The 27651-nt window shown below is 51.4% G+C and overlaps 1 protein-coding gene across 21 annotated transcripts in view; it reads left to right on the forward strand.

Annotated features, from left to right (window-relative positions):
* LOC144946395 (myelin transcription factor 1-like) overlaps positions 1 to 21210 on the forward strand; it is a 51477-nt gene extending 30267 nt beyond the window's left edge. For 3 of the 21 annotated variants that reach the window (XM_078875193.1, XM_078875209.1, XM_078875356.1), the window contains exons 10-23: positions 327 to 398; positions 1060 to 1301; positions 1734 to 1918; positions 2552 to 2824; positions 3002 to 3126; positions 5433 to 5498; positions 6788 to 6856; positions 8773 to 8835; positions 9266 to 9409; positions 12617 to 12838; positions 13589 to 13686; positions 15377 to 15528; positions 16653 to 16796; positions 18084 to 21210. In XM_078875193.1, coding sequence (XP_078731319.1) covers positions 327 to 398; positions 1060 to 1301; positions 1734 to 1918; positions 2552 to 2824; positions 3002 to 3126; positions 5433 to 5498; positions 6788 to 6856; positions 8773 to 8835; positions 9266 to 9409; positions 12617 to 12838; positions 13589 to 13686; positions 15377 to 15528; positions 16653 to 16796; positions 18084 to 18224 — 1996 coding nt within the window. In that variant the 3' untranslated portion in view covers positions 18225 to 21210. Of the gene's footprint in view, positions 1 to 326; positions 399 to 1059; positions 1302 to 1733; positions 1919 to 2551; positions 2825 to 3001; positions 3127 to 5432; positions 5499 to 6787; positions 6857 to 6931; positions 6968 to 8772; positions 8836 to 9265; positions 9410 to 12616; positions 12839 to 13588; positions 13687 to 15376; positions 15529 to 16652; positions 16797 to 18083 lie in introns of all 21 variants that reach the window. The other 18 variants (XM_078875200.1, XM_078875238.1, XM_078875229.1 and 15 more) reach the window with 18 other exon arrangements.
* The last annotated feature ends 6441 nt before the right edge of the window (positions 21211 to 27651 follow it).

Genomic DNA, 27651 nt, shown 5'->3' on the forward strand with positions numbered 1-27651 from the left:
CGAGAGCACTCCCGTCTAAACGGCGGGGAAATGCTTAACGCAAAAACCGCAGCACGCAGAGCGTGGCGAGTGGATTGAGAGTTGACCATGAGTGGCGGTACCGCCGCGTAGGTTCGCACTCTCGTGCTGCACGTGTCAGCTCTCTCCGGTGCGCTCGCCGGTTGCGCCGCGCGTCGACCGGCACGATGTCCGACGTTTCGCTCGCGGCGCGTGAACCGAATCGTTGGACCGTCGCGGCGTCGCGCGCCGTGACGTCGTGCCAAACGTGTTCGATCATTGTCGCCGTCACCGTCACATCCTTGTGTATTATTATGCATGTGTCCCAGCACGTGGAGCGAAACGTTGGACTTCGCGCCGAACAACACGCGGTACGAGCCGAAAACACATCGGAGAGCAATGTAGGTGATAATGAGCCTCCAGGTCCTGGTTCCCAACACTGAGATTCAGAATTGTTTCACTCGGTCAAAATTGCTGCCATTGTGAGCTTTTGGACTTTTAGAACGAATGTTCTCTAAGTGATGTTTTTCAGCGTACACTTTTGTATGTGTTCTGTATTTAAAACTGAAATGGCAGCTTAGGCTTTTTGTAGTAATTTTTTTAACGGTACATGTAGAGATAAAGGTGGTGTTGATGGCTCGTTACAGCGTTCGTACGCTGCCTACGTGAACGTACTGAATGCGTTGCATTGCTGTGTGTGCTTCGTCTCCATGTTGTGTGCCGTGCATGTTGCGTGTGTGTGCACGTACCATGCATGTGTGTGTCTACGTGCGTGTGTGCACGCGTGTGCATGCCTGTTGTAAGATTCTGCGATGTTAGGCCATCTGGGCTGGCATCATCACGATTTGATGCATAGTCACATTTTCTCTTGGCTTAGATCTTGTAGGTATAATGTAAATTTTAACCATACCTACGCAGTGATCTAACCCAAAAGAAACTGATTATGAATCACATCGCTTGTGAAAGCGGTACACGTAACAAGTGGTGATGACGATAATCGCGATGTTGACGACGACGACGATAATCACGATGCGTGGTGTGTCCCCGGTGGCGTGTGTGCAGGCCCATGTGCTTCGTGAAGCAACTGGAGATCCCCGAGTACGGCCAGAAGCCCAACGTGTCGCCCACGACGCCGCGCTCCAACTTGGCGCGCGAGCTCGAGAAGTACTCGCGGCCCGGCTACGACTCCCCGTCGGGCTGCGACGCGTACAAGCACGCCGCCGCCGCCTTCAAGCACGCGGACGGCAGCGTCGTCGTCGCCGGCGCCGCCTCCTCGGTGCACAAGGGGGACCCCAAGGCACCCGGTGAGAGGGGCCCCCACCCCCCCACTGGTTCACGTGATGATTTATCTTCTGCTGGATTTTTCGGGTCTTGCAATTATAAATTCGGGCAGACTATTACATGGCCTAAACAATACACTATTTATTAGTATTATTATGTGTGCACGTGTCCCCGTGTACCTTTCAAAAGAGATAACTGTGGCCCGTTTTATTTTCGACATGCACCAGTCAGACTAAGTCAGTAAAGACTACCTCATGAGATATCTCTGAGGCATGATGGGCGGACCAACCAGGGCCACCCTGGAGGCCTGGGGCAGGCCCGGCACGGAGGGGCCCTCCTTTGCGTGAGGCTCAGGGCACATTGCCACCCCCCACCCCTCCTACTCTGGGCGGGCCTGGAGGGCCCACGTTGGGGTCGTGACGAGGACGACGACGTTCCCCTCTCCCGCGCCGCAGGGAAGAGCTTCCGCAAGAGCGGCAGCCCCATGGGGAGCTACCCGAGCAGCCCGAGCCACCAGAGCTCCTACGACCTGACGCAGGACGCCGAGGCGGCTCACATCGCCGCCACCGCCATCCTCAACCTGTCGACGCGGTGCCGGGAAGCCACGCAGAGCCTGGCGCTGCAGCGCGGCGCTCTCACGGTGTGCACCCACGCACGGCACGGACCCCCCACCCCGCACCCCCCACCCCGCACCCCCCACCCCCGCACCCCCCACCCCGCACCCTCCACCCCGCACCTCCCACCCACACCAACCCCCACCCGACGCGCCCACGCACGGAGACGGAGATCTGTATCCCAAGTGGGATTTTGCGGGTCGGGCCGCGTCGTTGAAAATCGATTGTCGCTAAGCTGTCGCCAACGTCTTCAACTTATGACAATAAAGAGTGGCGAAGCGCGGTTAAACCCGCTGCCCCCTCTCGCCCCCCACGACCGACACGGCATGGGGAGGCCTTCGGGCAGCGGTGAAATGGCAAGGGCTGTAAAATATAAAACAAATCTACATGTAGAATTATTCATGGCATAGTGGGAAAGTGCTTGGCACGTGATGTTAGCTTGCCACCTCTGAACTCTGCGAGCTGCGCGGAGTATCTCAGCGGAGGCTGCTGCGATGGGAAAGAGTCGTGAGAAACGCGACTCCGGTTACATGGATCCCGGACGCTAGGCTGGCTCCACGAGCGTTTTCGCCGCCTTCGGCTTTGCTCCCGTGTGCCGATCGTCGGTGAGAGATGCGCGCTCCTGACCCCGTCCGCCCCTCTCCTCCGTGGCGACGCAGAGCGGCGCGGCGGTGGAGGTGGACGAGAACGGCACGCTGGACCTGAGCATGAAGAAGCGCGTCGGCGCCGAGACGTCGAGCGGCGCGAGCAGTCCGGCGCCGCCCGGAGACCAGCAGCAGGGGTACGGCGCCCGGGGGGAGGCCCCCCCCGACCCGTCCCCCCGCCCCCCCACCACAGAGGCCGAAGCCCAGCCCCCGTGGGACTCTCCGCTCGACTACACCAAGTGCCGGGGCGGCGGGGACGACGAGCGGGACGACGCCGCGCCCGTCGAGGTGAGCCCCGCCGACAGCGGCCCCGCGGGACGAACGCCGCACCGGCAAACCGACCCGCTCTGAGACGAGCAAGCCGTTAAACAAACCACCCGGCCCTGAAACCATGCTGCCATCACGCCATTGTAACCGTCCGACCGCCCTGCAATCAAACCGTTTGTGCGTTTGTGCCGCGTTCAGGAGGAGGATGCAATGGTGATCGCCGAGGAGCTGGTGGAGGAGCGGCGTTACCCCGGCGACGTCACCACGCCCAGCCCCAAGGCCAAGTGCGGCCTAGCCAAGGAGGCGCGCAAGGAGCTACTGGCGTGAGTGGCACCGGGGTGGGGGAGGGGGGAGCCAGCCTGGCATCTCTGTGTCCTCTCTGTTGCCACCACCACCACACGTACTCATCGTCTCCATGCTTGTGGCCGCAGTCCCTCCCAGACTCGAGATCGATCGATCGAACTCCCCCCGCCCCTCCCAAACTCCGCACGACTCGCCGAAAGAAATCTCTCCCCCGCGGGGACAGTCCCGAAACTCTGTACGTGCAAGAAGAGTCCCACGAAAATACCGGCACTCCAAATTATCGAGTTGCATTGATTTGTTATTTCCTCTTCACGTACTCTTTAAGACTTCTTGGTCAAATCTATATTCACGGAATAAACGAAACTTGTGTGTGGGAGATTGGCTGTGCTGGTGCCGAACCAATTACGCTGCCGAGAAAACACAAATAGTGTGCACGACTTTAGTCGTAAACCCAACTGTCGGTGCTGCGGCGACGAAACTTCAGGCAAAACTCGATAAACGAAATCCCCCCCATCAGAGCGCAATTGTATCCATGTAGCTTGGATATTTTGTTGTTCGAAACAAAACGGAGTTGGCTAGTGCGCGGGGGGTATCTTTGTTTCTTGCCTGGGAGGGATGTGGTCGCCCCCTGCCCCACCCCGCCCCCCAACCCCGCTGCTCCCCCGCTGCTCCCCCACCATCGTCATCACCGTCTTCCCCGAGCTGCATGGACCTATCGAGGACTCATGCCGTCTCCAGGCCACCACCGGGGCCACGTGGCCCTGGGCTCCCCCAGACTTCCCCGACCGTCCCTGGAGATGGTCAGGCGCAGAAATTCACGGGACAGCCCAAGCAGATCCACACCGGGTTTTGAATTGATGCGTTTATTGTCATTGTTATCATCACTCGCGGCGGTCAGTTGCTGCCTCCTTGGACGAGAGGAGCCCTTTCTGACGGGGGTCCCAGACGTAATTTGAGAGTGAAGTCAAGGAGTCTAGTCGGTCACAGGGGTTGCCACCTGTCCTGGTTTTCCCAGGAACATTCTTTTTGTTCAGGTAGCCGCTGCCCAGGGAAATCTGTTTAAGTCTTCTGGAACGCTAAAAGTTCCAGTTTTTTTTGTCAGTTGTGTAACATTGCCACAGTAAAGATGGCGCGTTTACGTGTGGTTCTCTCCTCCTCTGGGAATGGTGAGGTATCCCTCTGCCCGTGGTGCTTACGTCCCAGATTTTTTTTCTACATACCTCAGAGGTGGCAACCTTACCGGTCTCGTGTGCACGTGCCTCTGTGTCCCCCTGTCGGGGGCTGAGACCAGCGGCTGGCACTGCGTGTACTCCACATTGACCGCAACGTTACCGTGGAGGAACAAACAGCATCCTAAATGCCAGCTGATGGGCACTGACCTGTTCTAACTTCTATTGAATTCGACAAGCCATAGATGTGGTGATACTGCGAGATGTATACATTGCCACGTTTGAACAATGATCAAAGCGATGTCCTGCTCAGCTGAGCATTGAGGCGGTGCTCATCTCCCGTTTACAGCCCCGAGCCAGCGATGGAAATTCCACATTTCTATGGCAGGGTGTGGGAGGGGGGGCGAGTCTATGCAAAGGACAAACCACTGTTAACTTCCCCACAAAGTGGTACTCATTTGATTAATCCCATAGAGATGATGGGCTGAGTCAACCCCCAACCAGGATATCAACTCGCAACATGCCGGAACTTTCCGCTAGCGAGCCGCCCTCTCTCCACCGAGCGACTTGGCCCTCTTACTGTTGCCACGATGGTCAGAGCGCCTGCAGTGTGCAGCAAAAGAAGGGGTGCAACATTGACCAAAATCACGTTCGTAAATGGATTACAAACAGAAGCACAATTCAAAACCCACGGACATCTCCACAGCTCTTGTGTGTGGCAGGTGTAGATGCGCTAGCGGGTAGCTACCCTACCTAGTTACGTCAACACTTCCATGTCCGTACAGCCCATTTATTTAACGTTGTCATTTGTAATTCTTTTTAAGCATTTTGTCCTTAAATTTTTTATGCGTGTCGTGCACATTCGTTTTTTTTTATTGATTCCCATCCCCCCCCCACGGAAAATAACCGCGTAAAAAAAACATTAAAGTGAAATTTAATCGAGAAGTGGAGATGGTGTGTTTGATCCATCGTTCTTGGAGCTCATGAGGGGGAGACTTACGCATGCCGTTACGGTGTGAATCGTCGGGTCATGTGACAAGCCACACGTGTCCTTCGTTAACTCTTCGTGCTTAACAGTGAAAAATTTTAACGCGATAAAGCGCAAAAAAAAAGCCGAATTTTATTTTTACTTAAAAGATAATATATTTTGTTTCCAGTAGCTGCCCAACTCCCGGCTGTGATGGCAGTGGTCATGTGACCGGCAACTATGCCTCACATCGGAGGTGAGTTAACGTTTGTTCTGTGAGCACCTCCGCCATCATCATCAACTCCATCATCCACAGTTCCTGTACACGATAGACAGTGACCCGTAAATGTGCTACGCCCTGTAGAAATGTCCCGGCGGATATGCTTGGGCTTCCAAAGGTACATGCTCGCGATCGCCCGCGACTACTGCCCCCCCTCCCCAATCCAGCAGCGAATTTCGCTGGAGAAGGGGGGGGGGTGGGAGGGACGCGCAGGGTCGAGTGGGGGGTCGCGAGGCTGTACCCCGGGCCGCGTGCCTTCAGTGCTGAGGTTGTTACATTGCCGGCGAATGCGATCGCAGCTTAAGTGGATGTGTCATTCCATTCCATTTCATGACGGCATTCTCCTTGATACGGTCGCCCCCCCCCCTGCCCTGCCCCCGCCCCTCTCAGGTTGATGTGCGCGTTGTCATCGCTCCAGAGGGGGGGAAAAAAAAACTAAAAACGACGGCGTGGCGCACGAGAACGGCCGATGCCAAAAAAATTGGAATCGACTTCGACGCTCAGAAGCGCTGACCGCTCAGCCGACTCGCGACGCACGCCGCGTTTTTTTTGTATTTTCTTCCCTCTCCTGCAGCAGCCGTTGGACGTGTCCAGAGCTTAACTTTTCGCCGAATGTATTTTTACGGCTCACGGTTAGACCGCGGCAGGTTCTGTTCTACTCCCGGCCGTGTTGTCGGCAACAGCGACGTGTTCCGCAGCTAAGCGCGCTATGTGGGAGGCCTGCTGGCAGGAGAGAGCTCGCACGTAGTTCTGTGCTGTTCCTCCTCCTCTGTATGGTCCATCGTGTGGACCGTACAGAGTGGCGATTGCGTGGACGCAGTCGCCGCTACTGTGGCTAGTCTTTTACTGGAGTGGGTGGCATGTAGCTAGTGGCCACAGCCGATCGTGAAAGTTATCCTGGGTAATGGGGCACGGGGGCTTCGAAATAATTTCCGGTTGGCTAGTGGACTGGAGTAGCGGGCATGTGACCAGTGGCTGCAGCCGTATCGGGAGGTGTACAACGGGATGCGGCGTTCGGGACACAGACGTGTGTTCTGAGGTCGCCGGCCCGAACGGACAGACCCGGCTGAACTTAAACTCTGGACGTGTCGTTGTGTGCGTGCGTGCGCAATCGCGTGACCGCGCGTCCTCGTCTGCGGTCGTGTGCGAGGTTCTACCACAAGAGGAAATACCCTGGTTCCTACAGCGCAGCGGGTTTATATATATATACTTGTTTTCTTTGGAACCCAACCTTAACCAACGATTGCATGCCTGCCATGTTACAGTCTGTCGGGCTGCCCTCTGGCGGACAAGAGCATTAGAAATATGATGGCCTCCAGCACGCAGGAGCTCAAGTAAGTGTGCTGAGCTTTTGACTGTGTTCAGCGGGCCGCCGGTTAATCACCACCTTGTCTCTATCACCAAAACAGGAGCGTTACAGACTGTGACCCAAAATACGACATGCTGTGAGTCAACAACAACAACAACATCATCCCATGAGAGAAGCCCTTGCATTAAAATGACAATAACCAAGCGAACAAAGCAAGTTGCTAAAGCGCTACTGCTGCCCGTGATGACGTGCCCGGTCTCACCAGACGTCGGGAGCTAAGCAGGATTTTTGAGCCTGGAAGGTGCTTGGGTGGGTTGGCCACTCGGCGCAAGAGACCTGCGTAATTGGCGGTGTGGGCAGCGCAGCAAAACCCATTGCTGTTCCGCAGTTGCCCCGCCCCCCCACACCACCTTCACCTTCCCGCGCTGACCAGCGTGGTGAAGTGTGGTCGAATATCCGTCACACCCCGCAAGGCGGTGGGGAGGCCCTCATCCAGTAGTCGATTGACACAAGCGGGGCTTTACATGTGCGTAACGTACCGGTGATTTTTACCTAAGCTAACGATTTGTACATTTAACCTACTCGGTACGGAATTCACGGCACCGTGAATATTCGAGCGCCGTGCTATCTAGTCTGGTGTTGTAAAGACATCAAAACCACGGATTTATCGATTGCCACGAGTTTTAAAAAAGAACTCTGTTGAAGCGGTGCACACTTGGCCACGCAGGCTGAACTGTAGCACCGCCACCGCTGTCCGGCTTCTAATAGTTGGCAGCCATCGTCACCCACACGGTGGCACTGTCGTGTTAACCGCAGCGCCGGCAGCCACACTCGGGGTTGCCACGATACGGTGACACCACGGCACATCTCATGCCGTGTACCATCCACGATAATCCTATTATCCGTTGAGCGAAATACCGCTGAGATTTTCGTAATTTGATTTGTTGCAATTCGTATTTTTATCTCCTGACCAAAAATAAACGAGATAACAAACTCAGGAATCAAAGTTGTAACTGAGTGGGTATTGTCCATTACGATTAGCGCATTGAAATTTTCCAGCCAAAGCAATTATGACAACGCCATCGTTTTTGCGCTTTTGTCTAATTGTTTTAATATGTTCAGGGTGACTGACAGTGTGCTCGTTATGAAGTGTTCTTGATGACAATGATTTTCTAATCGTTGAAGAAAACAAATCAAACACTTCTTGGTAAACTGATCTCGCGAAAATCGACATCGCGATCACCCTGGCACACACGATGCCCGGGTGTCGCAGGTCAATGCCGAGTGCGTGGCGACGGTCACCGTAGACCCCCACGGCACTTGTGCCCAGGTACGTGGAGATCGCGGCGTGACTCCGTTGTACACGTCACGTCAGTCACGCCGCTCGCCAAACCCGTGCCAAGACGCTGCGCATTAAACGTGGCTTTTGGCATTGCGAGTTTGTGAATAATTATTTAAATCAGCAATGGGACGTGCGCGCTGCCGGACTCTGGCTGGAGGCTCGTGACCAAATTGCCTGGAGTGCACCGAATCCCCGCAGATCTTGGAAGCTAAGCAGGTTAGAGCCTGGATAGCGCTCGGATAAGTGACCACCGTGCGTGCAACACACAGGTTTAGTCGGCGTGCATGGCCAAGTAGAGGGCAGTACAGCAGCAAATTCCGCTCTTGTTCTGCACCCCTCCCCCCGCCCACACCTTTACCAACCCACGCTGACCGGCGTGGTGAAGTATTGCCCGCAAGGTGTGGGGAGCCACCCCCATCCAGCAGTGGATTGACAAACCAGGCTGCACATGCACATGTGGGTAGTCTGTGGAAAGTCACGCTGTCAGCGGACGTGCGAGCGCATGAGTCGAACCCGTGTGCGTGGTGCTTGCTGGCAGGAAGCTGATAATACTTGAGCCTCATTGGATTCGTTGTTTCGCCCGCTCCCTCCTCCTTCAGGTGTCCCACGCCGGGCTGCGATGGCTCGGGGCACATCACGGGCAACTACACTTCGCACAGAAGGTTGGGAACGTTCGCTTGAATCGATCGTCGCCGAGTAAAGCACCGTCAGTGACCGTCATTTTAAAATAGCTCCGTTGACGCATCTGCTCAGTGTTGGTGGCCACGTGGTGTTTGGCACGATGTCCGACGTTTTGCTGCACGTGCCGGGAGATTAGATCTTTTTTTGGAACTCCCAAGCACGTGGCAGCGAAACGTCAGACATCGTGCCGAGCAAAACGCAGCACGAAACGCGGAACACTTTGGCGAGCAGTGCAGTACGATCGGTGAAACCTTAAGCGCCGTCGCTTTTAATACCAGATAAAATACCGCCAGGCATAGCTATAAATAGAAGTAGTTTTATAAAGTCAGTGTGGCAATTTATTTATTTATTGCTGGTTAGAGTACATAATGTTTCTCAGCTAACGTTAAAATTTATGATTTCTCCAATCAGCCTGTCGGGTTGCCCACGTGCCAAGAAAAGTGGCATCAAGGTGGTGCCAATCAAGGAAGACAAGGAGGACCAGGAGAGCATCAGGTACAGAAGCAAGAGCCTTCTCTTCTCAGTACCTGAAGTGACCGGTCGTCCGGACTTCAGGTGACCCACACGTGTGGTCCAGCGCACTCACCTGGAGAGTCGGGGTCGCGTCGTGGTGCACGCTCCAAATTTTTGACACCGTTGTAAATTTCAATCTCAATTGGGAAGCCACAAAACAACTTCGCCGCTTACTGGGCAGACCGATGCCCAATCGCTTGGCGACAAATTTGATTTCATTTGATCTATTATAATTTTACCAGGTGAGGCCCACTGAGCTATATAGATCTTTTTTTAGAAGCGACCTGGCCACAAATGATAGTTCAAAGAAGTGGCTTATCATGTGGAAATGTATAGCAGCGAAATACTCTAAACGCACGTTTCTGAATGTGGAATGAAAAAAACGGAGGACCCGGAGAAAAATCAACGTGACCATGGGAAAAGAGACATGCAAACTCCAAATATACAGGCATCAGGGCTGGGATCGAATCCATGATCTCCTGTATACCAGGCGAAGTAGTTAACATCTCGCTCCCGTGGCACCCTCGGGGCACACAGTGAAGACATTCCTGAAGGAAACTCCTCTTATCGTTATTTACGTCTGTGCACTCAAATGTGTCTTTTGTTTTGCACTATATTATGACCTGTCTGGGCCTAGAGTCTCCTAAGCATAAATAACTGGCTTTCCATGCTATTTAAACAAGCATCACTTAAATACTGAGAAGGTGGCAAAGTTAACACAGCTCAAACCAAAAATATATATTGACATAGGTCGCCAAAGCGCAGCCTTTCAGGTTGCCCTGCACACTTCCACATCACAGGAGAGCCGGGTTAAGAGTTTCCCTTTGTTAAAATAATTTACCGCGCAGAGCAAGCAACGTTTACCCCTTGGGCCCATCCCATCGCCATCCCCGCCGCCCCCCGTTTCACGTCGGTTTAATTTAGCTGCTCGAGTGCGCAGGACACGTCACCTTCATCGGCTGCCGAGACGTCAATTAGGCGCTGAGACCCGGGCGCCGGCGTTCTCGCCGTTAACGACGAGCGGAGGACGAGGGAGGGGGGGAGGGGTCTCGCTCGTTAGGGTTGGGAGGCGAAACCGCCGCTCGGATTGTGACCCACGCCGTGATTAGTGTAAGGCGGGAGGAGTGGGCGGGGGGTGGTGGCACAGTGGTTAGCGCGCCACGCTCAGTAGCCGACAGATCCGTGCGCTGGTTTTTCGTCGCGGCTGATATCCGTTGGGGGAGTGATGCTTGAACCCGTCCTGGTCACCAATCTATGGTGACCAGTGTGGTGAAGTATGGCAAAGCAACTACCACCGCCGATGCGTTGTGGGGAGGCCTTCGTTATTGGCGATAAGCGGGGCTACCTTGTGGGAATCCGAGAGCGGCACAGCAAAGTCCATTATTGTCCTGTACTGTGCTCTCGCATCTATGCTCCTTGTCGTCACTTGCTAGCGTGGTGACATGTGGTAAAATGACCCCCATGACTGCCATGGCGTGGCGAGGACTTTGTCGAGCGATGGATTGAAAAAGGGCTGAAAGTTTTCATGAATTATAGAGTTGACGGATCACTTGAAGACCCTGTTATGTGAGATGCTCCACACGAAGGGCCATTGGGGTCTCTGTAGGCCACAGTACAGCAAGTAGGCTGCTTACCCATCTGTGTGGAGTGCGTGGGTTGTTTCTAGGCACTCTGGTTTCCTGCCACACTTGCATCAGTCATCTGCTCGATGAGGGCCTCCCTGCGCCGTCTCAGCCATGAGGGTTATTTGACCATACTTCACCACGCCGGTCAGTGCGGGGTTAGTGAAGGTGGAAGGAGTAAAGGAGAGAAGTTATTTTGCTGCACAGCTCTTTGCTGCCCACAGCATCTCACACACCTTTTATGTACGTTTCATGGTGCTCACCCATCTGAGCATTATCCGGGCTCATCCCTCATTAGCTTTCTAGGCGTGCGTTCCGCGTGAATGTTTGGTCACGTGCGATCAACATTTACTTTCTGAAAAAAACGCCGTTCGACTCAACGAGGTTAATCTGAAGAAAGTTTATTACTTTTGAAATGCTCCAGGCAGCAGCAGTTTGTGTTTAGATTTGTGCACTGAATCGTGACAGTCGTGGTGCTGAGCATTGGATTTTCGTTTATATTTAAGGTGAACTGGTAAAGGTGCAGCCCTGCAATTGCTAACTCATGCCACTGGTGGAACGATTTATGTTAGAGGCCCTCCAGAGGGTTAACAAGAATAGAACACTGTGATTATTGTTAACATAATTCATGTTTGTGTGAAACCACAAAGTGATGTGGCCACATGTTTGTCGCTCAACAACAATATGCATAATTTTTGGTTCTTTCGGTAAAGTCACGTAGATAGAATAAAAAAAAACTCACGACGTTTTGATCGTAACACCGCTTGTGTTGCGATCGAAACGTCGTCGTGAGTTTTTGGTTTTCATAAATTTTTGTAAATGTTTTAATTTCTTATTTTATTATTTTCTATCTACGTGACTTTACCGAAAGAACCAAACAATATGAATTCCTGCAGTCGCGAAAGTTTTCAATCTAAATTTAACACAGTATACAAGTATAACTTGTAATTCGAACGGTATTCGCTCACTCGAGTAGAGTGAGAACAACCCTCGAGATGTGAGCAGCAACCTCGGACCAGCAGGTAAGCCAGCCACGCGGGGAGCCGGCGCCAACAATTTCCCAAGCTCTGCGGTCCGCTACATACGTAGTGGTTGTCGGCCAATTAACGAGTGTTCACGTGTGAGGAGGAAACGCTCTATCCTATACAGCCGGAACAGGTTGAGTCCACATTGTTTCTGTACTGCCTTCTCCTGGCGAGCCAGGGTATGGCAAACTCGACGCCCACGGGAAGGGAGTTGCACAACGCTCGCGCGGTGATCCACCAACCCTCGCTGCCTTCGCATTGCTGGATTACAGGCCACATGCGTAGCCACCACCGCCCAGCGAGCTTTTAAAGCGTCGGTTGTTATCGGTTCAGTTCACCGGTGAGTAGAAGAACAAAATCCTCACCAACAAACTTAGCAGTTAGACACGCGCAAAGTTTCACCTGAAACTTCATCCTCGTGTCGTGCAACCCGAGAGTCAGAATGATCGCCACGTCTCCCAGCCTCAAAAATCAATTACGAATCATCAGCGCTGACCGTGAACCACTTTGCTCGTGACATTATCGCCGTCGTCGTTACTGTTAAACCTTTACACCTGCGCGGAATTGTAACGTCGCCCGGCGCCGCCCGTCGTGCCGCCCAGGTGTCCCGTGCCGGGCTGCGCGGGCCAGGGCCACGTGACGGGGAAGTACACGTCGCACCGCAGCGCGTCGGGCTGCCCGCTGGCGGCGAGGCGTCAGCGCGAGGGCTCGCTGCCCAGCCTGCCCTTCTCCTGGAAGGGCAGCAAGGTGGAGGGGGCGCAGTGCCCCACGCCGGGCTGCGACGGCTCGGGCCACGCCAGCGGCACCTTCCTCTCGCACCGCAGGTAGCGACGGTCGCCGCCCGTCCTCCCGACGACGGCGAGACGATTTGCTACGCGGACCGTGACCCGCCTGTTCCGTCGGTTGCCCCCGGCTGCTGGGCCATTAAAGCGACACCCAATAATGCAAATCGTTGTTTTAACACGCGGGCTTTCGCGACCAGTGTTATTATCCACAATAGAAGTTTCTTTGGGTTATATCAAGTCAATATAAATGTGTCGTTCAACCCGCCACCACCCGACAGAGCCAATTTGTAAGGTTGGTCATGTAAACAAATCCTTACCCTGATATATCTACACCGGGGTAGACGCACGATGCTGATTTTTGAGTTTAGTTCTTCTTCCCCCCACACCTCCGATTAATTATCAGGGTTGGCTACGTACGGTGCGAATGAAGTTCAACAATTATAAAATATATGTATTCAAATGTGGTGGGACACTCTTCGGGCAGATCTTGAAGGCCTTCTAGGCTACATCTCTGCCGTGCAGCGGCTGTGAGATTTGCGCGTTGGCTTTAGACCTTCCGAGGCCTGCACCCTGGGTGAATTGGTCACATGCAGTAAACGTCACCTTCCTGAGACTCGTGAGGCTTTTCTGAGGAAAAATCCACGACGTTTGACGTTTGTTCGCCGGCAGCTTTGCGCACCGGATAGCGAGAGGCGCGGTGTGGCGGCGTCGAAAGCTTTTTGGCCCCGATGGCATCCCAGGCGTGGAGCTTGGTGCTGAAACTCCGCTCTGTGCCGTTGTCGCTTGCAGCCTCTCGGGGTGCCCCAGGGCCACCTCGGCCATGAAGCGAGCGAAGCTGTCCGGGGAGGAGATGATGACCATCAAGCTGCGGGCAAGCAACGGTGAGGGTGCGCGCTCACACTCCCCACCTGCTGTGCGTTCTTCATCAACCCCTGCACTTTCTATCGCAGATTCACGACCCTGGGGCGCATTGCTTTTTTTTAAACAACCTCGCCGCCGATGTTATGCTTGAAAAACTCAACAAATGCATCAATACCAAACGCCGTGGCATTAAAAGTAAAAATATTAAATAGGTGATGTTATTGGCACATGAAGCGAGTAGACCTCTCTGCGGAGGATTATATTTGGATAATTTATTCAAAATGATAAAAACTGAAAAACTATTTTTATTCTACCAGCTAATGCCCACTGAGCTATATAGCTCTATTTCAGAAGCGACCTGGCTTTCACAAATGATAGCTCAACGAAGTGGCTTATCATCACGTGGAAATGTAGAGCAGCCAAATACTCTAAAAGCATGTTTCTAAATGTGGAGGGAAAAACCGGAGGACCCAGACAAAAATCTACGCGAGCACGGAGAGAGAGAGAGAGCGAGAGACACCGCCAACTCCAAATGTAGAGCAGATGTCAGGGAAAGAATCGAACCCACGACCTCCTGTATACCAGGCGAGGTAGTTAACATTTCCTAGCCACCGTGATGATGACGAGAGAGACACCGCAAACAACTAAAATACAGCAGGCGTCAGGGTACAGGATCGAACCCACGACCTCCTGTATACCAGGCGAGGTAGTTGACATTTCCTAGCCACCGTGATGATGACGAGAGAGACACCGCAAACGACAAACATACAGCAGGCGCCAGGGACGGGATCGAACCCACGACCTCCTGTACACCAGGCGAGGTTGTTGACATTTCCTAGCCACCGTGATGATGATGAGAGAGACACCGCAAACGACAAACATACAGCAGGCGTCAGGGACGGGATCGAACCCACGACCTCCTGTATACCAGGCGAGGTTGTTGACATTTCCTAGCCACCGTGATGATGACGAGAGAGACACCGCAAACGACTAACATACAGCAGGCGTCAGGGTACAGGATCGAACCCACGACCTCCTGTATACCAGGCGAGGTAGTTGACATTTCCTAGCCACCGTGATGATGACGAGAGAGACACCGCAAACGACAAACATACAGCAGGCGTCAGGGACGGGATCGAACCCACGACCTCCTGTATACCAGGCGAGGTAGTTGACATTTCCTAGCCACCGTGATGATGACGAGAGAGACACCGCAAACGACAAACATACAGCAGGCGCCAGGGACGGGATCGAACCCACGACCTCCTGTATACCAGGCGAGGTTGTTGACATTTCCTAGCCACCGTGATGATGATGAGAGAGACACCGCAAACGACAAACATACATCAGGCGTCAGGGACGGGATCGAACCCACGACCTCCTGTATACCAGGCGAGGTTGTTGACATTTCCTAGCCACCGTGATGATGACGAGAGAGACACCGCAAACGACAAACATACAGCAGGCGTCAGGGACGGGATCGAACCCACGACCTCCTGTATACCAGGCGAGGTAGTTGACATTTCCTAGCCACCGTGATGATGATGAGAGAGACACCGCAAACGACAAACATACAGCAGGCGTCAGGGTACGGGATCGAACCCACGACCTCCTCTACACCAGGCGAGGTAGTTAACATCTCGCCACCGTGTTTCATTATTTCTCCCCCGACACTCTCCGGGACGTTCGCCGGCGCCGCGTTGCCGTGCCGACCAGCAGGCGTGGAAAACGACGAGGAAATCCGGCAACTGGACGAGGAGATCAAGGAGCTGAACGAGTCCAACTCGCAGATGGAGGCCGACATGATTCGACTCAAGACACAGGTGGGGGACGCGGACCCGAGCTCAGGAGGAGACGATCACTCTCAGGCAATTAATTCACTGACTCTTGGGGGGTCGTCACTCCACCGTTGGTGCTGCGTGCCTGGCTTGTTGTTGTTGTCGTTATGCTCAAAACTAAAACCACAACAAACTATTTTCTATCTTCCCAATCATGGCCCACCTGTGCTCCGTAGCTTCTTTTTTTCTTAGAAGCGGACCTGGCCATCGCAAATGATAGCTCCACGAAGTGATTTATCATCGCGTTGAGATTTATAGCAGCCAAATACTCTAAACGCATGATGTCGATTCAAAATGCGGAGGGGAAAAACCGGAGGATGAAAATCCACACGACCACGGGAAGAACATGCAAACTCTGATAAAAGGGGAAAACCCTATTCTCATATTTTGGTACTGGCAAAGGAGGTCCCATGATGTAGATGCTCACCCCGAGCTCTCATTACTCTGATAGTGCATTGTCTTTGGGCAGTACGCCTTCAGGCGTCCTCTGGTCTAACACCATTTGAGACTAGGCTCAAAGAAGCTGTCTCTGGTGTGGACCAATCAGTTTCAAAGACAATGCATATATTATCAGAGTATGTTTTTTGTTTGCATTTTGACCACAAGTATTGTGGTTAATGCAGTTACATGATTCCTTGTAAAAGGTTTCAGTTTGGTGTTTTAACAACCTGTTTTGTTGTCAGTTAAAACGGGAAAACCCTATTCTAATATTTTGGTACTGGCAAAGGAGTTCCCATGATCTAAATATACAGGCGTCAGGGTCGGGATCGAACCCAGGGGAGGGAGTTAATATCTCGCCAACGTGGCACCCACATCTTCTTTCCCACGCGTCAACCCAGGAGCAGGGTTTGTTTGATTACTGGTAACCACATTGAGAAAAAAACGATAAAAGACGGTTAATACCAGTTTCCCGCACATCTATAAATGTCTCGCGATAAAGACATCTTTAACGCGATAACTAAGAAACGTCAGGCGTCGTCGTCGTGTAATGGTTGCCACACTGGTCACCGGTTCTATTCCACTGAGTCTGGTCAGCATGGAACCGGCAATCGATGATGATAACGGTGTCCAGTTTGTCGTTGAAGAGCGCTACTTTGGGAGGCGCCGGACTGGTGTTTCCCCGCTTACGGCTTTGCGTTGAAACCTCCCTGCAGATCACGAGCATGGAGAACAGCCTACAGACGATGGAGCAGGAGAACCGCGTCATCGAGCAGCAGAACGAGGCTCTCCTCCAGGAGCTGAGCAGCCTGAGCCAGGCTCTCATCTGCAGCCTCTCCAACGTGCAGCTGCCCCACATGGTACCCGCTCAGGCGCGAGGGCATTGAACACATTTCCAGAAGTGTTGAGAGGGATGAGATATACACGTTTTGCTTATTATCATCATCACCATCAGCTATGATCGATCCACTGCTGGATGGATAACTCCCAAAGCCATCTCCTCAGTGGGTGTGATCCCTTCTTTGGCTCCCACCCAGTTTGGCCGTCGACCATCTAACCTTCTAACGGTCCGTCCTGCTCCAAGCCCACTATTTTTTACAGTTTGGATTATGTCATTAACCTGTGTTAGTCCTCGCCATGCGTCTTTGCGAGATGCATGCTCAGAATTACATTGAATGACTCAAAGAGGAACACGTGGGTTAAGAGACCGTAGTCAAATGAACATTTATTCAAATTAATATTAATCAACATATCTGGAGGAAGTAGTACTCGAAACTCTGCGCGGTTGGATTCCAAAAGTTCCATTCTACTGTCTCCTAGGAATCTCTTAGTCCACCTCACAAATTCGCGTCGAGTTTTGTGTTTTATGAACGTCTATAGAGGACGAAGCGATGCTGCCGCACATGGTTCGGACACTGGACTTGCAATCCAGACATCGCCGGTTCGATCTCCCGACACGGTCGTTGAAAAAATGATGCCAGTTTCTTTAATCCCACCCCTCCGCCTCTGTCCACCCAGCAGTATAAACCAGAGTCAGTCGATCGGCAAGTCGCGAGCGGTGGGCTAAAGTGTGGGATCTCACGCCTCTTTTAAGGCGTCTGGCCGGCGTGGAAAAGTAGGCCACGTACCCCTTAGAGAGGGGCTCTCTCGTGCTCCCTCTACGTATACGTATGCTACGTTGAACTTCTTTCGCACCGTACTACGTAGCCAACCGTGCTAATCTCGCGGAGGCTGCTGCGTGAGTAAATCTCGCAGGGCTGCTCCGTCACCTTTCTCACCGCTCGAGTTTTATCCAGCGTCGTCTACATTACGCGACTTTCGCGCAACGCTCAAGCCGACGCAGAGGAAGCCGAGACCTCTGCCTTAGAGGGGCGGCGTGCGACCCCTTCTGCTGCGTTGGCCAAATGGATTTGAGAAGGAGTACCAACGCTTCCCCCCACCGCTTGTGTAAATTTGCTGCTCAATTTGGTGGTCTCAGCCTGGTCTCCAAAAAAAAATCCCCCTTAATGTTAAATTCAGTTCTCCACTTAATGAGTCAACAATGGCACGGCTCTACCTGTACTTTACTTTTAGTTTTCTTTTACCTTTCCCTACAAGGAACGAACCGAGTGAGTGAGCGCACGTGCGTTTTTGCCTTTTCCTTTCAGGGTCCGATCAACGAGCAGAACTTTGACGCGTACGTCACCAAGCTGACGGACATGTACAGCAACCAGGACCACTACCAGAGTCCCGAGCAGAAGGCCCTGCTGGACACCATCCGCCAGGCTGTCAAGGGCATCCAGGTGTGAGGGGCGGGGTGCCTCTCACGGCCGCCCCTCTGCCGTGGCAGCCGCAGCGCACCGTCCACGCTGAGTTGCCGGGGAAGCGGGGTGCCCGAGCTGCTCGCCGTCGCCACCGTGGCAGCGCCGAAGGTGGATTGAAGTCTCGACCGACCGGCCGAGGGAAGGGACCTTGGACCAACTCCCTCCCGCCACCCCCCCACCCCCCACCTGTTCCGACGATGAGGTTTCATTTCCACCACCTCCTGCAGCAGCCGAGGTTTCTCAACCGCCTCTCGCAAAGGTTCTAGTCCACCGCCAGAAAAAAAACGAAAAGAGTTAAAATGTCAAATATTTTCGCGACGAAGCAAGGTAGACGTGTTAACGGAATGGACGGATCTCGGTTTAACGTCTGCGGAGAGAACGGCGCAAAGGGGTGGTTTTTTGGTTTGCGAAATATTCGACTGTGTTTGCTGGTGTGTTAGGCGTTGGACGAATCACTTTGTTGAGTGCCGTGCCGTGACGCGGCAGAGGATCGGCTCCGGCCACTTGGCTGGCGGTGGCGGCGGCGGCGTCGTTGGCGGTGGTGGCGGCGCCGCTTGTCGGAGGGGAAACGTTTTTGGGAAGGGGTCCTGTCGTAGTGTTCGAGAGAGAAAATAATTCGCTCAAAGAATCATGTCCTGTTTTAAACAAACAAAAATGTTTTACCAACTTAACATTGTCGTAGGTATTTAAGAATTTTCAGTAAGTGTTGGTGTCTTAAGAAAGTGAAAAAATGTAGAAGTTAGACATAGATTTCATAAAATAATACACAATTCTATTATCTCCCATAATACACTTGACCATGAGCAGCATTTTGACAATCCATTGCAGACAAAGACAATTGCTGTTTCACCGAGCCTGTGGGCTGAGTATATTCCGTTATGGAAAAGTAAAACAAGCGCTATAATCAATGCAAACGTTAATATAATCATTCCGATAGTTGCAAAATGGGAAAAAATGATACAATCAAACTGGAAATTGTGGCTTTTACACGAACATATTTGGATAATAATTTATTCTAGTTGCGGATTGTTTTCGTGAGTATTTATTTATTTATCGTTGCAGGCTTGAGCTCAGGATGATTTCAGCCGGGCGTTTCTAACGCGTCGAAATGGCGCAGATCGGTACGGAGAAACACGCGTCAGTACCTCCACCCCTGCCACTCTTCTCAATTCACATTTAACCCTGACGACGAACACGGGGCATACGTTAGCTAGCAACGCATATTTACACAAAGTAGAACTTTTTGTACGTGGCCTCAAAGAACACACAGTTTAAGCGGGAATACAGATTGCGTCTATGCACGTCGAAATGTCTGGCACTAAATCCACGCGTTTATTTACAGGTGTGTGTGTGTGTGCGTGCGCGCACGTGTGCGTTGTGCGTGTGTAGTTTATGTACAATCTGCCAGCGGACCCCACCTAAGGGTTTTCATGTCGCAATCAGGTGAAGCAGCTGTGAGCAAAACGAGAGAAGAGAGAGAGAGAGGAAAAATGCACAGCAAGGAGGAAGGCCTTGTGAAACTTTTCAGTACTGTAATTTTATCATGCAACTTAATATATATAAAACATAGTATATATAAGGAATGACAAAACTTAAAAAATTCAAAAGGACGCAGAGAGTAGAAGAAAAAAAATTACATGGTTGCATCTTTTTGCCGTATTGAAATTATTTTTAAATTATTTTTATGGTATGAAGTGCTGGTAGCTTCCATTTTGAGTTTTGCTACCATTTATAAGTATTAACAGTAATGTGATGTTACAAAAGAATAATGGGTTTTAGCTTGATCCCAAAAACCAAAACTTTTGTCTTAGTATCAACATTTGAAGAAAACACCGCGGGTTTGTTGTGACACGAGATTTGTGTTTGTGCTCGGGATGGGTTCTTGAATAAGAAGAAGAAACATCACAATGAACACTTTGCAAATCAACTTTTACATTTCACCAATGCATGATAAGCCTTGTTACGCCATTATTATTTTTTTTACACTGGAGTATACTGTACTAGTAATCGTATTCTTCTCGCAAAAACCGTTGTGACAAAAAAAAAGTGAAAAAAACTTTTAAAAAATCGAACGAGCTCGATGAGAAGCGTAGAGGGAGGGGGGGAGGAGGAGGTCAATGGAACGTGCCGCGCTCGTGGTCATCGCTTAGGGAGCTGCTCGCGCACGACAAAGTCGCGGAGTGCTTTTTTGTTATGTTCGTCGCGGGCTCTGCCGTTGTCGCCACTCTCTCCGATCGGGGAACTTTTTTTATCTCGGGGGGGGGCGGGAGGGGGTCGTGCCCCCCCCCCCCCCCGGGCGCCGTCGGCGTCGTCGTCGCCAGACCGAGCGTGGCGCGGCACCCCGAGGAGAGCACGGGAGAGAGAGCGCGCTTGGCTTTTTGTTTCAGCTGCCCCCCCCCACCACACATGGCTTGTGGCTGAACCCACGGCCCCCCTCAAAGAGCCCGACAAGCTCCCCATGCCCCCCTCCCCACCTCCCCCGCGATAGCCACTCAGAACACTGAGCCTTCAAAAGCATTTATAATTGTTATTGTTGTCGTTGATTTGTTTTACAATGCAGTGTTTTAAAAATATATATTTATTACTATTTATTGCTAATATTATTGAATAACTTAAAAGCGGAGAGTAAATGTTCGTCGTTACTATTTATAGTTTTTTTCAGTGCTCTTTTTAAAAAAAAAAAGTTTTTTTTTTAATATAAACAAAAATCTGTACAAATAGAATTATTTTTCTTTAATTTTTTGTTGGCGACCGCCGATCGTTTTATTTTTTATTTTTCGAAATGCAGCAGGCGAACGTTGCAATACAGGAGGCTGTCGGTGTTGCGCGCGCCTGAGAGGGCGCGCGCGTGCGTGTGTGTCAAGTGAAGTGGCCACCTTTGGAGCCCAAGCCTTGTGTGCTTACAGCTTTGCAATCCATGCATGTTTCATACGGATACAAAGTATAACCATGAATAAAGTTGCTTCTGAAAGGTGCACTGCGTGTGTGTTTACACAAGAGGGCAGTGCAATGCAACGCCAATGCTCGTCCGTGTGCAGCCTCTGTGGAAAGCAGAGGCAGGAGGTGGTCCGGGCCTATTTTGGGATGGTCAGGATCGCACAAAGCTTCACGGAGGCCCAAGGGTTGGAGGCCCAAAGGGAGAATGTCACATGGGACTCTTTTTTTGTAGCGAGGCCCAGAATAAAAAGCCTCTAAACTTAATTTGGAGCTTTCGTGACTGCAGGAATTACTCGTTGGTTCTTTCGGTAAAGTCACGTAACAAGATAAAATAATAAATTAAATACTAGCATACGACGTTTCGATTGCAACACAAGCAATCATCATCAGGTATAAATGAAATAGAAACACAAAAATAGTATACTTAGAAATGTAACGTAATACAACAGAGAGTCGGATAACATAACAGTCAACATCCTACCTGGTTAATTACGTTCTTCCTGAGAATGCTAAATTTGAGAGAGAGATTAAACACACAACCAGAGACATATAGACAGACATATAAGCAGACTATGTATGTGTCTCTCTATATATCTCTGTGAACGTCATCAACCAGGTAGGGTGTTGACTGTTATGTTATCCGACTCTCTGTTGTATTACATTACATTTCTAAGTAGACTAGATTTGTGTTTCTATTTCATTTATACCTGATGATGATTGCTTGTGTTGCAATCGAAACGTCGTATGCTAGTATTTAATTTATTATTGTCTCTTTATATGTGACTTTACCGAAAGAACCAAAGAGTAAAATGCCTCTCTTCCCCTCCACCCCCACTCCCTCTCGAGATGGCCCTGGGTATGGTGGCCCCCCAATCAAGACTGCTGGTGCCCATGCCTACACCCCATCACCCCATCAGCTCTACTAAGGTCACAATATAGAGCATGTGTCCACACCTCTAGTCAAGGCAGTGTTAGAAACACACACCTGTCAAGCCTTGCTCAGTGCCGACCTTATGACGGAACACAGAACAATTCAGACCTTATTGGTCACTCCGTGGTGCCCTTATAAATCTGAACGTTCATCCTACAAAGTCCCATCACAAGAGAGAAATACAAACACATAGACACGAACAATCTTTTGCTCACTTTCCTTGTACAAGAATGCGGGTAAACCGGATGAGTTGACAGGTATGGGAACACATTTCTCTCGTGTTGTGCATGAGCGTGTTGTGTCGCTGGACGTAGCGCTGATGTGTCACATTCAGAAATGACTCTTGCACAGCATCCATGCCCATGGCTTGCAGGAGGGCGGGGGGGGGACCAGACCCACAGGTTGAGACCAGTTCGTGTGAATCGTAGACCAGTGCTGTCCCAGCATCCGGGCGATGCTACGCGTACATAGTCCGCCCACGTTCAGGACTCTTAAGTGACTCCACATTCAGCCACTGTGCAAATGGGGCTCAAAACACTTCCCCACTTTTGATTCCTCGGCTCACGTGGAGACCTTGGCCTACTCGAGTGTTGCCTCTCATCGGCGAGTGTTCAACGACTGCAGGGACACGTCGCGCTGCTCTTGAGCACCGCTTTATTTCGGAATTTACACACCTCAAATTGTTACGAATTTGCTCATTAAAAAACATGAACTTACCTATTATACCTTTAATCGTGCTTTTCGTTGCTGGACATTTGGGCCTGTGCTCATCAACACGAAATAAACAACATTTTAAGTGGCGGGCAATAATTCCACTGCAGCCTTTAAGTTTCTGCAGGAGAAAGTATCGCTGCCTTTGACATTTCTTGAATGTTCTTACAAAGAGCAGGCAGCGAACAAGGGAAGCCCTGAAAATAATATAATTGGAGCTACTAAGGTTAGGTCAGGAATAGAAAACGTCAATTTTTCGGGTCTATTGAGTATGCCCAATACAGCCACACTGAAATTAGCAATATATTAATCGTCGGCTATTTTCTATCCACTGCTGTATGAAGGCTGCCCCCACATTGTTTCCCGATCCCTCGTGGTCCAGCGATCCGTCTCCTGCTCATGAGCTCATCTCATCACTCCATCTCATCTCATCACTCCATCTCATCTCATCACTCCATCTCATCTCATCACTCCATCTCAACGGTGATTCTCATCCCCTTGGGTGTGTTGCCTCCTTTGGCTGATATTCAATCATCAGCCTCATCCATCGGCTACGATTAAAGCGATGTCCTGCCCAAGCCCACTTACGAAAACAATGAACATGTCCGACCCTACTTCCCTGTTGCCCTCTGACCTGTCGCTGCATGTTTTTTTTCCCCACTCGGTATAATTCCAAACACGCACATCTCCACGATTATTCGCTCGCTTTTCAGCGTCTTCATTTGTCCATGACTCAAATCCACGTGTCGGAGCAGCTAAAGTTGACTGATTGAATTGTTCCTCTCTCGGCACGTTGTCATGCTTCTGTTCACTATGAATGTAGGAATTCACATTCTGATGGTGGTGCGGCTTTACCGTATGCATCTATGGCATTGGACATCGTTCTTTAGCGATATTGCATTTCGAGCAGTACATATTGTTCAAAATCAAAGGCTCCGTGCTGCAGCCCTTAAAGCCGCTGTGTTCATCCCCCAGTGCGCCTTTCGCATCCATCTCTGCCAAAGGTGGCATTGCATTGCCAACCCAGGCGTCATCGCCACACAACGCTCGAGCGTACATGACGGCCAAGTCATCGCAGCATTAATGAGTGTTGGCATTCATTAAGCCACTGTGAACGGCATCTATTAAATTATGAAATTACTATGCTGCACAGTCCGCTAATTATCACAATTGGGCCATAAATAAGCGGCATAATTCCCACACCATGAAAAACACAATTTCGTGTGTTGGCTGCGTTCCCCCGACTGGCAGCTCAATTTTCATTGCTCCTCGGTTTTTTGCCGTTGTGTAGAAGGTTCAGACAGCACGGTCGTTCACCAAACAACAACGACGACGAATGGAACAAAAAGAAGAAACATGCGCAAAGACGCTTGGAGAGATTTGCATGCTTGGAATTACGTTGAGAGACAGGATGAGGAAGACGTGGACGCGTGAACATACGCGGGTTAGTTACATATATAAGACGTAATTAGTTAAAAACGTAATTAGCAACGTTAATGGACTTTGGGCAGGACACGTCGTGGCTGGGAGGGATGACACAACTGTTGGTTTAGAACAGAGTGGGTAGCGATGGAACGGCAGCCAAGGGGAATGGAAGGCATCTGAGAGCACATTAAGCAACCGAGGAGATGGACCAATGAAATGAGTTGGCGTGCAAGTGCTCAGTGTGGTTTGTTGTTGCATCGCAGCACTGAGGCGTGGCGACTAATTGGGGGGAGGCCTTCATCCACCAGTGGATCGATCAATTCCATTTCAACAATGTTGTATTCACCCAACACAGTGGCGGCTCCTGCAAAATCTCTCAGGGGGGGCAAATGTCTGGATGATTGATAAGGATAAGGTCCACCCATGCAATGGATAAATTAACAGCTTAAGCATGTAAAGGCAACTTCACTTCTTTAATATTAATGAAAAATAAAGTGACTCTTACAATACATCTTGTTTGTTTCTATACTCACTATTAAAACAAACCACTCAAGTTTATTTTATTAAAGATTCCACTAGGTCGCGACAAATTATATTGTTGGATGAAACGTGCTTACGTATGATGACGTAAGCACGTATGATGACGTAAGCACGTTAGTGCGAGCCCTCCCGAAAGCCATAGAGAATGCATTGCAGCGCCCCCGTTCGAAAAAAAACATCTTTGAATGTAAGTCTATGGGACCACTCGGGGCGATTCTCAGCTGGAGGGAAATCGCCCAAAAAGAGGCGGTACTCCACAGAACGTAGCATGACGCTGATTGGACTATATCCAGAGGCACAGTGACGGCTAGCGTGACTCTGTGGTTGAATGACATTGGTGGTGCGTCGCCCAATCGCCCTAATGAAGAAACCGCCCCTGACCCAACAGAGTCGGCGTTGAATGTCGTTGGCGTAGCGATGATCAAATCCAGATGTGGTTCGCACCTGGAAATTCTCCCTGCTCCCACGCTCCATCCCAAAGTGGCTGGTGGATCCGGGGCTGCTAGGGACTCGGTGGTGTCGATGGGGCGACGGTATAGCGACATTATCTCTGACCCTGAACGAGTCGCCGGTGCGAGGCTGGGCATGGAGACGTGGCGAGGGGGTTGAGGTGGGCGGGGGGGGGGGTGAGCACAGCGGTGATGGCTGGGGACTGCAGCTGAATCTGCAGAGTGGAGAGCACCACGCCATCAGACGCAGCGCATGATGAGGCGGGGATTGTCCTTTGCACCTGGGGTGGCGAATGCTGCCAATATCCGCCATGTCAACGTCCACCACGGGCCGTGTCCACCACGGGCCGTGTCCACCATGAGCGGTGTTCACCAGAGGTGGGACAAAGTCATTGTTATGCAAGTCCAAGTCGAGTCGCAAGTCATCAAATTCATGACTCGAGTCTGACTCGAGTCCAAGTCACATGACTCGAGTCCACACCTCTGGTGTTCACCATGAGCGGTGTTCACCATGAGCGGTGTTCACCATGAGCGGTGTTCACCATGGGTGGAGTCTACCATGAGCGGTGTTCACCATGAGCGGTGTTCACCATGAGCGGTGTTCACCATGGGTGGAGTCTACCATGAGCAGTGTTCACCATGAGCAGTGTTCACCATGGGTGGTGTTCACCATGACCAGTGTCCACCATGAGCGGTGTTCACCATGGGTGGTGTTCACCATGACCAGTGTCCACCATGAGCGGTGTTCACCATGGGTGGTGTTCACCATGACCAGTGTCCACCATGAGCGGTGTTCACCATGAGCAGTGTTCACCATGGGTGGTGTTCACCATGACCAGTGTTCACCATGAGCAGTGTTCACCATGGGTGGTGTTCACCATGACCAGTGTTCACCATGAGCAGTGTTCACCATGAGCGGTGTTCACCATGGGTGGTGTTCACCATGACCAGTGTTCACCATGAGCAGTGTTCACCATGAGCGGTGTTCACCATGAGCAGTGTTCACCATGAGCGGTGTTCACCATGGGCAGTGTTCACCATGAGCAGTGTTCACCATGAGCAGTGTTCACCATGAGCGGTGTTCACCATGAGCGGTGTTCACCATGAGCAGTGTTCACCATGAGCAGTGTTCACCATGGGCAGTGTTCACCATGAGCAGTGTTCACCATGAGCAGTGTTCACCATGAGCGGTGTTCACCATGGGTGGTGTTCACCATGAGCAGTGTTCACCATGAGCAGTGTTCACCATGGGCAGTGTTCACCATGAGCAGTGTTCACCATGAGCGGTGTTCACCATGAGCAGTGTTCACCATGAGCAGTGTTCACCATGGGCAGTGTTCACCATGAGCAGTGTTCACCATGAGCAGTGTTCACCATGGGTGGTGTTCACCATGGCCAGTGTTCACCATGAGCGGTGTTCACCATGGGTGGTGTTCACCATGGCCAGTGTTCACCATGAGCAGTGTTCACCATGAGCAGTGTTCACCATGGCCAGTGTTCACCATGAGCAGTGTTCACCATGAGCAGTGTTCACCATGGGTGGTGTTCACCATGGCCAGTGTTCACCATGAGCAGTGTTCACCATGAGCAGTGTTCACCATGGCCAGTGTTCACCATGAGCAGTGTTCACCATGGCCAGTGTTCACCATGAGCGGTGTTCACCATGAGCAGTGTTCACCATGAGCGGTGTTCACCATGAGCAGTGTTCACCATGAGCAGTGTCCACCATGAGCAGTGTTCACCATGAGCAGTGTTCACCATGAGCAGTGTTCACCATGAGCAGTGTTCACCATGAGCAGTGTTCACCATGAGCAGTGTTCACCATGAGCGGTGTTCACCATGGCCAGTGTTCACCATGAGCGGTGTTCACCATGAGCGGTGTTCACCATGAGCAGTGTTCACCATGAGCAGTGTTCACCATGAGCGGTGTTCACCATGAGCAGTGTTCACCATGAGCGGTGTTCACCATGAGCAGTGTTCACCATGAGCAGTGTTCACCATGGCCAGTGTTCACCATGAGCGGTGTTCACCATGAGCAGTGTTCACCATGAGCGGTGTTCACCATGGCCAGTGTTCACCATGAGCGGTGTTCACCATGAGCGGTGTTCACCATGAGCGGTGTTCACCATGAGCAGTGTTCACCATGAGCAGTGTTCACCATGAGCGGTGTTCACCATGAGCAGTGTTCACCATGAGCGGTGTTCACCATGAGCAGTGTTCACCATGAGCAGTGTTCACCATGAGCAGTGTTCACCATGAGCGGTGTTCACCATGAGCAGTGTTCACCATGGGCAGTGTTCACCATGAGCGGTGTTCACCATGAGCAGTGTTCACCATGGGCAGTGTTCACCATGAGCGGTGTTCACCATGAGCAGTGTTCACCATGAGCAGTGTTCACCATGAGCGGTGTTCACCATGA

This window comes from Lampetra fluviatilis, chromosome 2, assembly GCF_964198595.1.
Source record: "Lampetra fluviatilis chromosome 2, kcLamFluv1.1, whole genome shotgun sequence".
In the NCBI taxonomy this organism is placed as follows: domain Eukaryota; kingdom Metazoa; phylum Chordata; class Hyperoartia; order Petromyzontiformes; family Petromyzontidae; genus Lampetra; species Lampetra fluviatilis.